Source organism: Peromyscus eremicus, chromosome 19 (genome assembly GCF_949786415.1).
Source record: "Peromyscus eremicus chromosome 19, PerEre_H2_v1, whole genome shotgun sequence".
NCBI classification, from domain to species: domain Eukaryota; kingdom Metazoa; phylum Chordata; class Mammalia; order Rodentia; family Cricetidae; genus Peromyscus; species Peromyscus eremicus.
The window spans coordinates 32,088,143-32,104,357 of NC_081435.1; the positions used below are offsets into that span (position 1 = coordinate 32,088,143).

The 16,215-nt window shown below is 40.1% G+C and overlaps 1 protein-coding gene across 2 annotated transcripts in view; it reads left to right on the forward strand.

Moving 5' to 3' along the window:
• The first annotated feature begins 1,139 nt into the window (after nt 1-1,139).
• Nucleotides 1,140-16,215, forward strand: part of Stk32a (serine/threonine kinase 32A) — a 113,856-nt gene continuing 98,780 nt past the window's right edge. For both annotated transcript variants that reach the window (XM_059246521.1, XM_059246522.1), the window contains exons 1-2: nt 1,140-1,323; nt 5,240-5,385. In XM_059246521.1, the coding sequence (XP_059102504.1) occupies nt 5,334-5,385 (52 nt within the window). In that variant the 5' untranslated portion in view covers nt 1,140-1,323; nt 5,240-5,333. The remainder of the gene's footprint in view (nt 1,324-5,239; nt 5,386-16,215) is intronic.

Here is a 16,215-nt window from a genome sequence, read left to right on the forward strand (position 1 = left end):
ATCCTGAATCATTCCGTTTTTGTACTTGATGAGGCTTCAACAATCTCAGACACCAGGGGCCGCCCTGAGAAGTTCCAGTATGGTTCTGTGTCTCCACTCTCTGGTTCTGTGTCTCCACTCTCGTGGAACCACAGCCGGACAGATCTGCGAGTAGCACTCTGAAGACGACATTTTAGTCGCAGACACATTCTGTTTAACCGTTTTATTATTTTTTTAAACAGTTTTAAAAACATTGTGAAAACTTGCAGATGTTTAGAAATAATGGGAGTTTTAACCCCGAAGTTCTCATCTTCAGTTTCTCTGAGTGTTCGCCAGCATTTATCTGGAATTCTCATATGGCAGGGATACGTGAGGATGGACAGAACTTGTTGCCACTTCCAAACTAGATGCGCCACTGTTTATTTGTCCCGCCCAGCAGCTGCCCCGCTGTCATAGGGGTCATTTCTGAAGCAGCTGCTGCACCACTCTTCCCTTGGCCGGGATAGTGTGACCCTGGCCTTGGAGAGAAATAGTAAGTTACTTCAGCTGTGATGTTGACTGCCAAGGGAAGTAGACGGAACTGCCACGGAAGACGACCTGACAGCTCTCTCTTGGTACTTGTGGGGGTCCCCCCTCTTACTTCCACCAGCAGGTGAGTGTACAGAGATGAAGGAAAAGCTGGGGGCCAGGAGAGTCTCCCCAAAGATGGTCCTGCTACAGTGGGCAACCTTTCCTTGTCTTGTGCCTCAAGTACCCCAGCAATAAAAAGCCATGGACTACCCTTACTTCTCCGAATCTAGTACCTGCCCCCCTCACACCCACCACCTGCATTGCTGCACGGAGTGGGATGGGGGAACGGGAGTTCTCTCCACGGACCACTTTGGGGAGATTCCTGGCCGGGTCTGAGAAGTTGGGGAGCGCTCAGCAGGAGGATGCTTGAGATGGAGCCAGCGGAGCCAGCGATCCGGCTCCCAGCCACGCCCTCTTGCTTTCCAGCTCGCCCTCCCGGGGCGCTTGTCCGGCCCCCGCCAACGACGCACAGTCCCCAGGCGACTGGCACGGGTCCAGGCGACTGGCAGTCCGCTCCAGGGGAGGGCGCCGTCTGGGGACGCCCCTGGCGGGCTGCTCGGCGCTTTCCTCCTCGCCCGGGACCCGCCCCTCGCTGGGGAGCTGCGCGGTTGCACTGGGTCCCCCTGTGCAGCCGCAGGTGCCTGAGCCCGCACGCAGCCCTAACTGGCTGCTCCTGCAGCCGCGTCCTGCTAGGCAGGTGTCTTCTGTGCCCATTGCTCTTGGCCTGAGGAGTGCGGTCAGCCCCAGCTCCTCGAATGGAAGCATCATTCTGAGGTGAGTGGAAGGGCTGGAGGAAGGACACGGAGTGGGTGAGTAGAGATTGCACATAGGGAATAGCCCCGTGTGAAGAAGGGCACTGGTGGGAAGCTGAGAAGTTCAAGGGGAGAGGGATGAGAAAGAACACAAAGGCAGTCGGTCAGCGTGGCTGGCACAACCAGATGGAGGATAGGACCCACTCTAGCTATCGCCCTCATTGGCTTCTCCAGCTTTGCACCACCTCTGTCCCAAAGACTTAAAATACTCTCTGGGTTGAAATGAGTGGGGGGTGGTTTTTCCACCAGCTTCTCTCATCTAAATTGAAAAGAGGCTAGCATTGCTTTCCTGCTTGTTATCTTCTCGTGCTTGTTATCGTCTCCTGCCCCATCCAATGCTGAGGAGTTTGAACACTTTCACACAGAAAAGTGAAGTGTGCTGTATTCACACCGTGGATGGCTAGGCGGCACTTAAAACCACAGTTGTAAAGACGTGTGTGCGTGCGTGCTCATACTTATATCTCAGAAGTAGGATGGCTAATGAGCCCAGCAAGACGCTAGGTGCACCCTCCGTGGTGCGGTTCAGGTGGCTTATTTTAAAACACTTCTCCATTTTAAAAGTGCGGAGGTGTGTGCTGATCCATGAGCTGTCTTTGGGAGATGGGAAAGGCTGTCTATTTGGCTTGAGGGCTAACTTTCAATACCTAAAAACGATGAAACAAAGTTGAAAAATACAAACAATTGTTAACAGAGAATGTTGCTAACTTGGCTCTTTCCCATTTTTGTTCTTTCTTGTGTTTCTAAATATTTTCAGTTTAAGTTCTGTTTTTCAAGTGCAAAAAAAAATAATTATGACTGGGCACACATTGTGATAATGAAATCTACACGGTTCTGTCAGATGTTGCAATATTCTTGCATCACACCTGGTGTTCTCCAGTTCTAGGAGTCTCTAGGGAGACAGAGCTACTCAGAGCAGCCCACCTTTCAGGGCTACGAGCCACACTTGAAATGCCGATATTGGCAAATTAGGCTACATTTAATAATCTGGTAATTATGGACTCAAAGTAGAGTGTGAACTCTTATCCATTCTTGCAAGACAAATCTGTTTTCCTCTTCCTATGCTTAGGGTCCCCTTTCCTCACATGGCTGCTGCTCTCCACGCTTAGCTGACCCTGGGGACTCAGAACAGGAGGTCAGAGAGGGTAGAGGTTTTATGGGAAAGAGTCTTAACATTTCTCCTGTTCTCTATTCAACAGAGTGGAAAGAATGAGTCACCATTTTCCTGCCAGAGAAAGGCCCATTTCTTTTCTAGTTATGAAAGAAACTTACCTAATTTGGTTATCCACTGGGGGAGAAAAAGTTAAAGACAGTTCTCAGCTAGATTATGGGGGAAGATGTTAAGCCATCATCTAGGACTGTTTACCTGTCCTCTTCTAAACATCATGGCAATGGTTCCCTTTACATGTGCTTTTCTCTCAGTGAAATTGATGGCTAGGCAGTAGATAAAATTGCACACCAGAGTGTAAGTCTAAAATGTGGGAAAATGAGATAATATTTCCACCTCTTTCTCCATCTGATTTGACAAAGTGCAAGGTCAATGCTTGGCACATCTTATGTAGCAGAAAGATGGGCTACTTGAGAAAAACATAAGGTGTGAAGAAAAATACAAGAATGGTAGAGCTGCTGTGTGGTGTGAAAGCATGCATTCAGGATTTGTTTTTACCAGATATAAGCGAATATAGTCCAACTCTGCAGTGGTAACAACCATTGTTCCTTCAAATATATAGGATTGATTTTCTAATGCTGTTAGTAATAGAGTCATTGCTATTCACTTTTCCTCCTGCTCTCCATGCAATAATAAAGCACAAAGGATGATCCATTCTGCTTCTTGACCCTCCACCAAATGAAATGGGCAGTCTACATACTTTTTCTTTATTCATTGTTCTCTTGTTTAAAAGCCTTTTGATTTTTTTAATTTACATAGACAATAGTTCTCTCTATCTTCCTGGATCTCAATAATCCCACTGAGCTCGATGCAGCCACCAGCCACCTGCCCCAACCCTCTCCCCAAGCCTAGCTCATTTAATTGGTCACTTCCTAATTGCTGACTCTTTCTTTGCTCTACAGTTAATGATTCTTTTTAAAGACCATAAGGCATTTTGCCAGCAGTTGGCACTTAGTTGGAAAAGTAGCGATTCCTTAATGGATCTTCCTTCCAAATGAAGGCCTGACTTATGTTTTCCTAATGAGAAAATGAGCTTTTCTTCTATATGCAGGGACTCCCCAAGTCCTCTTAAAAATAACTTACTTGTAAACCAGCCCGTCTTGGGTGCTCTCTCTATTTCTGCATCTAATCTGTGTTTACTTAGTGTGTAAAAAGTCCAAGGGGAAAAAGTAACAAAACAGAACAAAAGGCCAACAAGTGTCCGCAACTGAAAAATAATAAATGCTAAGAAAATATTGTACCTGTCAACATAGTAGAAACAAACATTTACTCTTTTCATACTGTATATGCCAAGTACTTTGTTAATTACTACACTTCTATTGCTTCTCTATCTGTATCTATAAATCATATTTGTCCCAAGCATAATATTTTTTTTGAGCTGTAGAGCTGAACTGAATTTTAAAGTGTCCTTTTATAAAATCTGGCTCTGCGGCCTGTTTCAGTAGTTCTAAAGATCCCTGGCCAGTGTTTCCACACAGCAACCATTTCTTCATCTGATCTCAAGTACATTTTTTAGATTAAGCCAATGTTGCTGTTGTCCTCATAATGCCTGAATGTCCTGTACCTGGTCTGGTTTGGTCTTTTGTATGAGCTTCCTGGCACTTAAAGGCGTTTGAGCTTGTGACTCCTGAAGGAAGCACTATTATGTCCCCATTTTAGTGGCCAGAGGCTAAGTAACTGTTTCAAGGCCACAGTCATGCAATTTTTAGCTATGGAACCCAGACACTGCCTCTGCTTAATAGGTTCCGGGATGGCAAGAGTCTTTACACTTACATTTTAAAAGGAATCAATGAATAAATGTACATTTTAAAGGAGCTTTTATCTCTCGGTTATATAATTTAATTTGAGCTTTAGGATGATCAGCAATTGCTGAATATGTATACTATAAAAGAATTTAATTTGCTGTATTAAGTGTGTATCTACATTTGTGTACTCAGTACATCAGGACATGTATAAGAACCAGGGCTAGTGGTGAACACCTCTACTCTCCAAACTATTGAGGCTGAGGTAGGTAATGGAAGTTGAAGGCCAGTCTCAGCTCTGTAAGAGAATATCCCCCCAAACAGGCAAAATTTATAAATGTCACATAATGTATATTCATATGATACAACATAGGAGTCATATAATATGAATATATAATATGTTTACATATATGCCATATATTTACAAAGAGTTAAATGTATGTAGATGACATTTAACTCTCCTTTTCGGTAAAAACCATTATCATCCCCAAGTCCAGGAGAAGGAAAAATGTTTGGAGGATGCCCTCTACTAGCTAGTAACGTCCAATCCAGCGTGGTACCTTCCAAGGTGAGGGGAAAAATAAGACAACTTCATGCTTAAGAGTGAAGACTTTAATATTGTTCTTGGTCACACAGCAAAAAATGGAAATGTAAAGTTAGCCTATTTTCTTTAAAACATAGAGGTTTGCTAATATTATTTTTATTTGATAGTCACTTACTACCTTAATTTTTTCTTAATACCTGGGAAAATATTTTGCTGTCCTCCCACTTTGTGAGCACAGATTGGATTTTGATGACACTGTGTAGCATGACTTCTCCTGTTGTCCCATACACTATTGTATCTATTATAATTTTAAAGGACAAAATATTTCCACTACAGCAATACAAGCTAATGTTTTTGTTACAATCTTCATTTAGGGCATATGTCACAAGGTATATTATACTATTTCTTTGTTTCCTTCTTTTTGTAGATACCCCTAACTTTGCAGGACTTATACTGGACAAAGATGAGTATTTCTTCCAGCATCCTGTAACTAGACTGACCATATCAGTGCAGACTTTACCATGGGAGCCAACACGTCAAGCAAAGCACCAGTGTTTGATGAAAATGAGGACGGTAAGAAATGGGACGCATTGGCATGTAAAAATGGGATTTTGTGAAATTCAAATACAAATGTATGGCTTCACAAGTAATTACAAGCCGGGTATCTAAGGATAGAGGGAGAACGAATCGAAGGATGAATCCCCAGGACCTTGTTAATATCTAGAATGTGTTGTTTACTTTTTATGATACATTTGGCAACTTTCTTAATCACTATTATGTAGTGTCTTCCCTTCTCCAAAGAGAGCTGCCGCCCATGGTAGATATTTGGGTGATTTATGTGTTTCTTTTTCTGTCCCTTTGACAGTTGAAGTTATTCCCATTGCAAGTTTGTTTTGGAATATTAGTTGAAGATGTGTTATATCCGTTTATGCTGTGGGATATTTGTTTAATGATGTAAAGATGTGTTGCATTTTTTAATGTTGCATTTGTTTAACTCTGTGAAGCTGTGTTACTTTGCCTACCTAAATCACCTGATTGGGCTAATAAAGAGCTGAGCGGCCAATAGCTAGGCAGAGAGAATAAATAGAAGGAGAAAGAAAAAAAGAGGAGTGAGAAAAGGAGGAGAGGAAGATGCCAGGGGCCAGCCACCTAGCCAAACAGCCAGACATAGACTAAGAAGGAAAGAAAAGATATATACAAATAGAAAAAGGTAAAAGCCCAGAAGGAAAAGGTTGATGGGATAATTTAAGTTAAGAAAAGCTGGCTAGAGGTCGGGCGGTGGTGGCGCACACCTTTAATCCCAGCACTCGGGAGGCAGAGGCAGGCGGATCTCTGTGAGTTTGAGGCCAGCCTGGTCTACAAAGTGAGTTCTAGGTAAGGTGCAAAACTACACAGAGAAACCCTGTCTTGAAAAACAAAAAAAAAAAAAAAAAAAAAAGAAAAAAAAAAGAAAAAGAAAACCTGGCTAGAAATAAACCAAGCTAAGGCCAGGAATTTATAAGAAAGAATAAGTCTCTGTGTATTTATTTGGGAGCTGGGTGGTGGGCACCCAAAGTGCGAAAAGATAAAAAAAAGAAAAAAAAAAACTACACAAGTTTTTATAGAAAATTTCATGTAGATGATAATTGTTCCTCACAATATTATAGAATCAGATTCTAAAAAGTAGGTGCCTTCTGAATTTGTAACTGACATGCTTCTGTATCCCAAACATTTCATTGTGGGATGTCACAGTGAGAATAATCAGTTTCATTGAGGAACAGGGAAACATTCAAGGCTAGGGTTCATTAGGCAGGAAGTACAAGCTTGAGTCCTCCTTCTTCATCAGTCCCCAGCAGTGGCACATTGGGATGGGGGCCTGGGCCTTGCTGCGTCTTCTTTTCTACCTATGGTGGAAGGTTGAGCAGCCTTATTGGAATGTGTTGGGTGGTAGCTGTTTGTTGCAGTCTTAGACAAAGGAGACATTTGGTCTCAAGTAATAAGCTGTTCAGCCTTCCAAGAGGGAAAGTCAAGAATAACTTCTATGGAGTTTTGCTAATTGCACCAGAAAGGGGAAGGATGAACTGGAATTCAGGGTGCCTGTGACCTGTTCTACTACCAGCTAGCTGTGAAGATCAAGAGATGTGTCTACTCTTCTAGCTTCAATCTTTACTTCAGTAAAGTGAAGAGGTAGAACAGAACCTCGAAGGTCCTTTCCAGCTCAGAACAAGTCACTTTGCAGGATCACACAGCCACTTCTGGATCATCTAGGGAGTTCATTGTTTTAGAATGTGAGTTTGATCTTTCAAACAGAAGATAGCAGTGGGTGATGCAGAATGGACATGCTTTTTCTTCTCTAGCAGCTTTGGAAGCACAAGGCTAGGGCACTGGTTCTGATTGTCTTGTCTTTTCTTGTCTCCCCCATCTCAAGAGTGGTACCCATCCCCTCATGCCTCTTGATGGCCCATCTATATCCAATGTCCAGCTATTGAGAAAGAGGACAGTCAGGAGGATGTACTCATTCCTCTAAGGATTTGATATGGTCTAGCACTTTGGTTGACATGCACATTTTTACTTCTAAGATAGCCTGCAAAATGCAGTTTATTGTTTTGGGTAGCCACGAACCATCTAAACATTAAGTTCTTGTTACAAAATGGGGCATAATTTGAAGTTTGTCGTGGATGGGAAGACACTATGTTTGCTATGGCTAATGGCCACATTCTGGTATTGAATGTTTGGGTGCAAACACTTAAATATAGAATATTTGACTGGTCTACATGCCTTGTTTCAAATATCAAGCTCTTCACTATCAACATAGGAATAGCATCACTACTGTCTCTAAAAAATATTCCACAGAGACAAAAAGAATTACATAACTGGAAAGATCTTAAACTTTTCATTGCTATTTTTGGTGTTTGCCTTTGTTTTTTATCAAGGAAGGCTCTAGAGACCAGCAATGTTATGTGACTTTCCCATCTCTGAGGTAGAAAGACGAGTAGACTGTTTTTTTGGTTTTTGATGTGGCTCACTATGCTCTCTGTGGACGAAGAACCAGTGTTTGCATGAGGAAGGTCTTCATAGTAAACAGTGAGTAAATGGACATCAACTTCACACTTAAGTCGCTAGGGCTATTTCCAGCATCTGAAGGCTGAGTATTGTGATGCTGCAAAGGCACAGCCATTCCTTCTTATGGAGTAGCAGAGACAGCTGTATATCCAATGGTTTGCTACACTTTATAACTCTTTAAACTATTCTTAAACCAAAACAATAAACTGAGATTAAAGAAGAGTTAGGCTTAATACCCAGATAGGCCTTGACATCCCCTAAATTGCTCCTTTTTTTTTGCTTTCTTGTCCAGAACCCAATAGGAAAACCTACAACAGCCCCCATAAGGGGAAAATCTGAAATAAACAGAGCATTAGTCTATGCTTCCTAGAGAAATTAGGCTCCCAGTTCGTTTACATAAGCTGCTACCAGTGAAAGGCAAAGGCATCTACTTCAAGTGGTTCTCAACTTGTGGGTCGTGATCCCTTTGGGGGGTGGAATGACCCTTTCACAGGCAACCCTTTTGCCTAAGATCATCTTGCATATCAGACATTTACATTGCAATTCACAACAGTAGCAAAACCACAGTTATGAAGTAGCAGTGAAAATAATTTTATGGTTGGGAGGGGGGTCACTACAACATGAGGAACAACTGTATTAAAGGGTCGCAATGTTAGGAAGGTTGAGAACCACTGCTCTACCTGTCACTTTGCTAGATGCAGAGAACTGAGGAAGAAAGGAGCCAGGCCTTTGTTCTTTGTCTTGAAGCCTGTAACCTAAAGACAGGAGGCAAACATTTATCAAGGACACAAACCTGGAAAGTTCAGAAAAAAAAAAAAAAGAGACTCTGAGTGCTCTTGGGAACAGTATGACAGTGATAGCTGGAGCTCAAAGAAGCTAGCTATATAAAGGCATCAGAAGAATAGTTCAAGCACAAGAAAAAGCAACTCCAAAGTTTAGACAATGACAATTTTGGGAGTGCACACTCACCTGCATCATAATAATCTTTGGTGCACATGGGTTTGTCCAAGAGATTGCACTTAGTTTCCATATCAATTTATCTCTTTATGTGGTAGTTTGAATGTAATGGCCCCCATAAGCTCATAGGGAGTGGCACTATTAGGAGAAGTGGCCTTGTTGGAGTAGGTGTGGCCTTGCTGGAGGAAGTGTATCACTGTGGAGGCGGGCTTTGATGACTCATATATGCTCAAGCCATGCCCAGTGAGACAAACAATTTCCTGTTGCCAGCGTAAGATATAGAACTCTCAGCTACCTTCCCAGTACCATGTCTATCTGCACATTGCCATGTCCCACCATGATGATAATGGACTGTAAGCCACCCTAATTAAATGTTTTCCTTTATAAGAGTTACCATGGTCAAGCCAGACAGTAGTGGCGTACGCCTTTAATCCCAGCACTTGGGAGGCAGAGGCAGGTGAGTTCAGGGCCACCCTGGTCTACAAAGCAATTTCCAGGACAGGCCCCAAAGCTACACCTGTCTTGAAAAAAACCATAAACAAACAAACAAATAAATAAATAAAAGAGTTACTGTGGTCGTGTTGTCTCTTCACAGTAATAGAAAACCTAACTAAGACACTTTCTAAGATCATTAAATTTTGAGGAGGAAAGGTATGCCATTGTGAGGAAGTTACTTTGTATGTGTGTGATATTCATGTGTGTACAAGTATTCATGTTTGGAGGGCAAGGGTTGGCATTGGGTGCATGTCTCAATCTCATCTCTACTTTATATATTTGAGACAGGATCTCTCACTGAACTTGAAGTTTCTGCGAGACTGACTGGCCAGCAAGCCCCTAGAATCTGCCTGTATCTTCCCATCTCCCAATCCCAGTTCTAGGATTACAGTCTTGCTAGGCTTTTATTGGTTCTGGGGATCTGAACTTCGGTGTTTATGCTTGTGTGGCAAATGCCTTACCCACTGAACCACCTCTCTGGCCTCTGTTTGTGTTTCAGCTCAGTAAATCCAGTGAGGTTCATTTCGTACTTTGTGTGGTTGTGGACTGAGCACAAACCAAGGCTGCATTTGATTACTGTCCAGCTTTGTCCAATGGGCCAATCAAAGAACATTAATATCTATGTCATTTTTATATCTATAATTTTGTATAAATAATCAAACTGGGCCAGAATCTAGAGCAGTAAAATGAGCCAATTTAATTACTTAAAAATATTGCAGAGAAGAATTCTTTAATGTGATGAAAAAAGTATTTAACATTTCCTTTAAGTGGTTTCATATCCCCAGTACATAGAGTTAAGAAGAATATATAATAGTTTCCTCAGACAATGTTTTAAGGGTTATTTCTCATAGAAAAATGGTTTTGTTCACTTTGAAGATAATTAAGAAATGAGATGGACTGTTATGAGAAGTCCCTTGAGGTGAGCTATCCTTGTTAGGATTCATCCTGACACTAGCATTTTGTGGTGGCTCATCTGATGTCTAAGCTTGAAAGTGTCATTCTGTTCTTTACTTAGGTTGGTCTTTGATGAAGCAAAGTGGGAGATTTGCTAGTGAAGAGAATAAAGTTTGGCTTATCTAGTCTTTTTTTTTTTTAACAAAGCATGTCTTGAATATGTCCTTGGGTAACTGCAGATTAAGTAAAATAATGCAAGTAAAACAGTAAGATGTTCTGCATAAGGTAACCACCCAATTAATGATAATCAATGGTAGTATTTACTAGTGGCAGAAAATCTTAGCATGAGCTCTTAGAAGTATTTCAGTTTCTTAAAACAAATAGATTAAATGTGACTCAATAGATGCCACAGTCACTATGACCTACTGGTGACAATATTAATTGAACTGGTTGACACAGTTCACAGAACACAGGATTTTATAGGTTCTGAGGAGATCTATATAAGCCAAGTTACTGGATGCACAAAATTATGGTCTCTTGTTTGGCTTGTCTTTATCTCCCTGAGATGACATTTTCTTTTTTCCTTTCCTTTTCTTTTTTAAACTCAAAGTGACCATTAAAGCAACCTAATTTGATTAGCAGGCAAGTTTTCCCCACACCTAGTGGCTATATACATATGCTGAGAAAAAAAACTACTAACATAGAAAAATATGTTATTCACAAAGAAAATGAAGGCAAATGACCTTTGTTTTTAATGTTCGTATTGTTGTTTTAAATCTACCTTAGCTATTTTGAGTGCAGTACTTTGGTTTGGTTTTCTTGGTTGTGGTGGAATTGCTTATTATTTGTTCTTTTTTTTTTCTTCAACCAGTATGTTAAACATTGAAAAGTTATATACAGTTCAACAAGAGGAGAGTATCCTGCCATGATCATGGGTAGTGATGTGTCTCCAAGCACACACAGAGAACACAGAGGTGAAAAGTTTGTTTAGTTAAGCCAAGAGACAGCTGCCTTCTGCAGCTAAGAAAAATTGGCCTTAGGTTAAAAAGTTTCTCCAAAGAGTTCATCAGTGCCCTGAGTTTGCAGAGAGAGCTCATTTATTGCATTCTTCTTTGGACTTGGTGAAAACTCAATGTTCTTTCATTTGGCAACACTCGTCTCCTAGGATATGTGGCTATTTCCAGTTTCCAACATCTTCTTCAGTGACAGAGGCAATGGGGGTTCTTCAAAATATTGGGCCAAGAAAACTGGCCACAGATTTGCAATCCAAAAGAAATGGGAGGATTACTGAACTGATTCCAGCTAGGAAGGATGTTAGAAACTGCTGGAATTTTAACACCCATGCAATGCATGTTTCTATCCAAGAGGGTAGGTCAATGAATTCCAGATTTTCTCCTACAGACCTTAGTAGAGCAATATTGCTTTATGTTATATTTATTGAGATTGGAATAACCAGAAAAGTTAAAGGTAATTCTGCCTTCCCCCTGAGAATTGGCTTATTTAAATACTTCTGTCATCTAACATTCAGTCAATTCCTTTATCTTAAATAACCTCAGGTCCAACTTCTTGTGGAAATATTTTTAATTTGCAAGTGCTTTATTTCTCCATGAAAAAGCATTGAAAAAGGTAAGAGACAACAAACTAGAAAGCCAAGAAAACAGACCTCAAAGTTTTAGCCAGCACTGGACACTTGAGTGCTGCCGGCAATCAGTTAGAAACACATTCAAGAGAATTTATTCAAATTTGGGAAGGTAACCACATTGCCTTAGTGATCCACAATCGTACGAGTATAAAAAAGGTTCATAAAAGACCTACAATATTAAAATCTCAGTCTTCTTGAGATTTTTTTTCTGATATATTTCGAAATTGAACCATTACTTATATGGAAACTTTTTAAATCTATTGTGGCACAAAATATTTGTGGGATACAGTTTAGGAAACAAAGGAGAGGTTGTCTTGAAAACATCCTTTCTTGCCATTGCCCCTTCTGGTTGAATAGGAATAGATTTTATGTGAAATATTCTTAATACAATTTGTAGAAGCATAATAGGATTTTCATAGTACATATGAAGAGTGATGATTATTCCCTAAGTCCTCTTCATAAGCTCTTCATTGCTGTGTGATTCATGTTTATTAAGGTTAATGAGGAAAACACAGGATAGCTTAGCTTAATTTTGGGATGTTGGATGTATCTGTTTGAAATAACAGCTGGATTTATTTAATTTTAATGTGTTTTTTTATGATGTTATTATCAAGAATATTTTATGACCAAGTGAAAGTCAAGTAGTTGCTAATGATAATCCTTTTTTTTTAATCCTATCCAAGACTAGATTTTTAAAAAGGTATTTCACCTTATAACTTTAACTAAAGATTTAGGACAAAAGCCTTAGCTCCAGAAATTCCAAAAAGCGACACTTTCCTAAGATATCAACCAAAGAGATGACTAGCTGTGCAAACTAGAGAGAGATTTATCCATGGTACATTGAGAAAAGGAACATATAACAGAGTCTAGAGACTCCAAGTTTGTGTTTGGGGTACTGATATGATATAAGAAGAGAAAGGACTGAGATGAGCGTGCTGGAGGTATGCATAATTAAGTAGTGTTGGTTAATATTCCTGGTTGATCATGAGAAGAGTGGTAAGAAGAAGTTACTAACCATGTTACTACTTGAGAGGAGCAGTCTGGTCCCCATGAAGTGATTATATCTGCTCTAGGTTGCAACCTTTTTATCATATATACTGCCCCTCATTGGTAGGTGGCCTGTCTTGTCAGGCTTACCATTGCTTGAAGGTGCATTCAGTCCCCAGTCACAGTGCTGTTTATCAATCAGTGTGGTTTCTGGAATCAACACCAAACCAGAGAGGGGCAGGGTGAGTTGGTTAGGCTCAGTGACCAGTCCCCTCCTTCAGAACCCTGTTAGAGGAAAAACTGAATCTGTAGTAAGCTTGTGCCTGTATGCAGCTGATGTTCAATGAGAATGCCTATGAAGGCCTTCCTGAAAAGCCAAGTCTTGCTGTTTGGCTTGCACATGTTAATTATAGTGACAACTATTAACCTTCAATTTATGGGTTTTGTAGTGATCTCAATTGTGTGGAGTTGTGCGACATTTGTGGTAGTTACATGTAGAAACATGAAGTGGTAAGAAGCCAGTGATGGAATATTATATTTACGAGACATGGTAGTGAACACAATATAGATAGCACATAAAGACTGGAAAATTTAGGGATGTCGATTTGGAATTTAACTGCCCGACTCAGACTTTACTTTTCCTTTTTAAATTACTTTTGTCTCCTCTCGGAGGCATGTTTACAGTAAAATAAATACAATTAAGCTCCTTTCCTACTTGAAGAGTCTGTATCTTTGTTTTTAAATTTGTTTGTGAGATTAATTTAGCACAAGAGTAGGAAAAGTTCTCTATCACAACCAAATGGTAAATATTTTATGCTTTGTAGGCAATGTGGACAGCCTCAATCACTGCCAGTCAACTTGTCATTGACAGGTAGTGTGACAAATATAGCTCTATACCAATACAAGTGTTCAGATTATAAAATTTGGCTTTCCAAATATTTTCAGTTGTCATCAGATAGTGTTCTTTGATATTTCCAGTCAATTAAAATGTAAAAATGATTGTTCATGAAATGTATGAAAATAGATGATGGGCTAAATTCTGTCCAGAGACTATACCGTGTAAATCTTTCTTTTCCAGTAACTTGTAGACATTTAGTACACATCCTGGGAACCTTTCTTCTATTCATAACTAAATCCTCTGGATTTAAGAGATGGGGCAAAGAGGCCAGAATCTGTTCTTGGATAATTCAGCCTTCACTAACTCTCATTTACTTCACCTGCGAGATTTACTTTGAACAATAAGCTAGTGTTTGCAAAGATAATATGTGCAAATTGGGAAGATAATATGTGCAAATTGGGAGGATGATTAGACAGATAGATAGGTAGATAGATAGATAGATAGATAGATAGATAGATAGATAGATAGATAGATAGATGAAAGATAAATACACACACACACACACACACACACACACACACACACAAAAAAAAAATTTTCTTTACTCCATAATCTGGATTCAAGTAAATAATTACAACCAGTATTGTATTTGAAATATGACTAAAGCAGAATTTGCCTCCCAATAGGGATATGTGTTCAACTGAAGGGCATCCAACAGTTAGAGATATTAATCTTTCATTTTGCTTCACTGTCCTACTTTGTGGTTTCTTCTAGAGTGTTAACATACTTCTGATTTCCAAATAAATTTATGAATTGGGGCCTAGGCAGTGGGTCATGAAAAGTATCCTTTGCTTTGTCTTGGCCCCAGTGTTGGTCACAGCAAATCCCTGACTTCCTGGGGCACCATGTCTCATAAAAGGAAATGCTGATAGTGCACACAGTGGCCATCCTTTGCCCTGGAGGCCGCTTCTCTGGAGAAATTCCACCATGTTTTTAAAGGTCTTGCCAGACTGTCAACTCCTTAACCATTTATTGACACTTTTGTCTGGGATGGTGCCAGATTGATGATGATGTACAAAATCAGTTTTCACTAGTGGATCATAAGGGATAGTCTTGAGAGCTCCCCTTTGCCCATAACCAGTATCAAGCTGTCAGAGAGCCACAGCTCCCAGACACTGCTATGGATGACCACGTTTTTGTTTGACTGAGGTAAAATGAGGAAATTAGGATAAGGCAATATGTTTCTCACCAAGCTAAACAATTAGAATTGTAATTGTGTTTAGGTCTGTGTTGTTGTGTTTGTAGTATTTGAGGATTGTGAAAATTGAAATTATTTTTCATAGTGAAAACTTAGATAAGCAATTTGCTTCAGACCTGTTTTCTTAATTGTAAAAGGAAACAGATAATCATGTGTGCCTCATGTAGTTTTTTTGTGTAAAGAGTTTGACTAGTGTCAGGCACATAATAATAAATATTATCCATGTTCATTGTAATTATTAGAATTATAGATTTCAATGCTTTCACTTGGTAAATAAAAAATAAATCACTCAGTGTTGGATTTCCTTTTGTCCCTTACGCTTTTTTTTAAAATTATTTTGAGGAAGGAAAAGAAATAGAAGGTTTTATGATCTGTGAAATTCAAAGTTCTATCAGAAGTTTTATGTATAACTGTTATGAATTCACTTAAGGAATTGAGGTGGAGATAATATTAAATGGTCTGTTTTCATTAGGAGCACTTTCATTATGTAAGTGCAACATGATAATGCCCAGATTGACATAATGACTGGAGATGGAGTTTATAGAAACTTTGGGAAGCTTGAAAACTGATTTTTCCCTCCACAAAACAATTAGAAGTTACTGGTGTTTTGAATGTGGAGTAAGATTTAAAGGACAAAAAGAAGGAATCCTGGGTCTTTGCTTAAGAAGAGTGGGGATAGGAGCTCAGGACAGATAGAGGCAGAGTTATAAATTCTCTTTGAATCTGGTATTGTCCAGTTGCACTGGTTACTCATTATCAGTCTGACACAAACTAGAGTCACCTGTGAAGAGGGAACCTCAGTGAAGGAATTGCTTCTATCAGCTTGGCTTTATAAGTAAGTCTGTAGGGATATTTTCTTGGTTAATGATTGACATGGGAAAGTACAATACATTGTAGGAGGTGCCACCCTTGGGCAAGTGGTCCTGGGTTGTATAAAAAAGCAGGCTGAGCAAGCTGTGGAAAGCAAGCCTGTAAGTAGTGTCCCTCTACAGTTCTGTTTCCATTTCTGTCTTGAGCTCCTGTCCTGACTTCTGTCTATTATTGACTGTTACCTGGAAATGTAAGATGAAATAAACCCTTTCCTCCCAAGCTGGTTTTAGTCATTGTTTTACCACAGCTAGAAGACTAGAATTGAGGGCCTAGTGTTGAGGGCAAAATCTGTTAGAAACAGAGGCATGGCATTTGATTCCTTACAGACTGGTGCATCTTCCTTAAGGAAGGGCAGGGATGGAAAGGAGGAAGGTAGTCCCAAATGGAGAAGTCAGGTAGAGGAGCGCACACCAGCTAAGG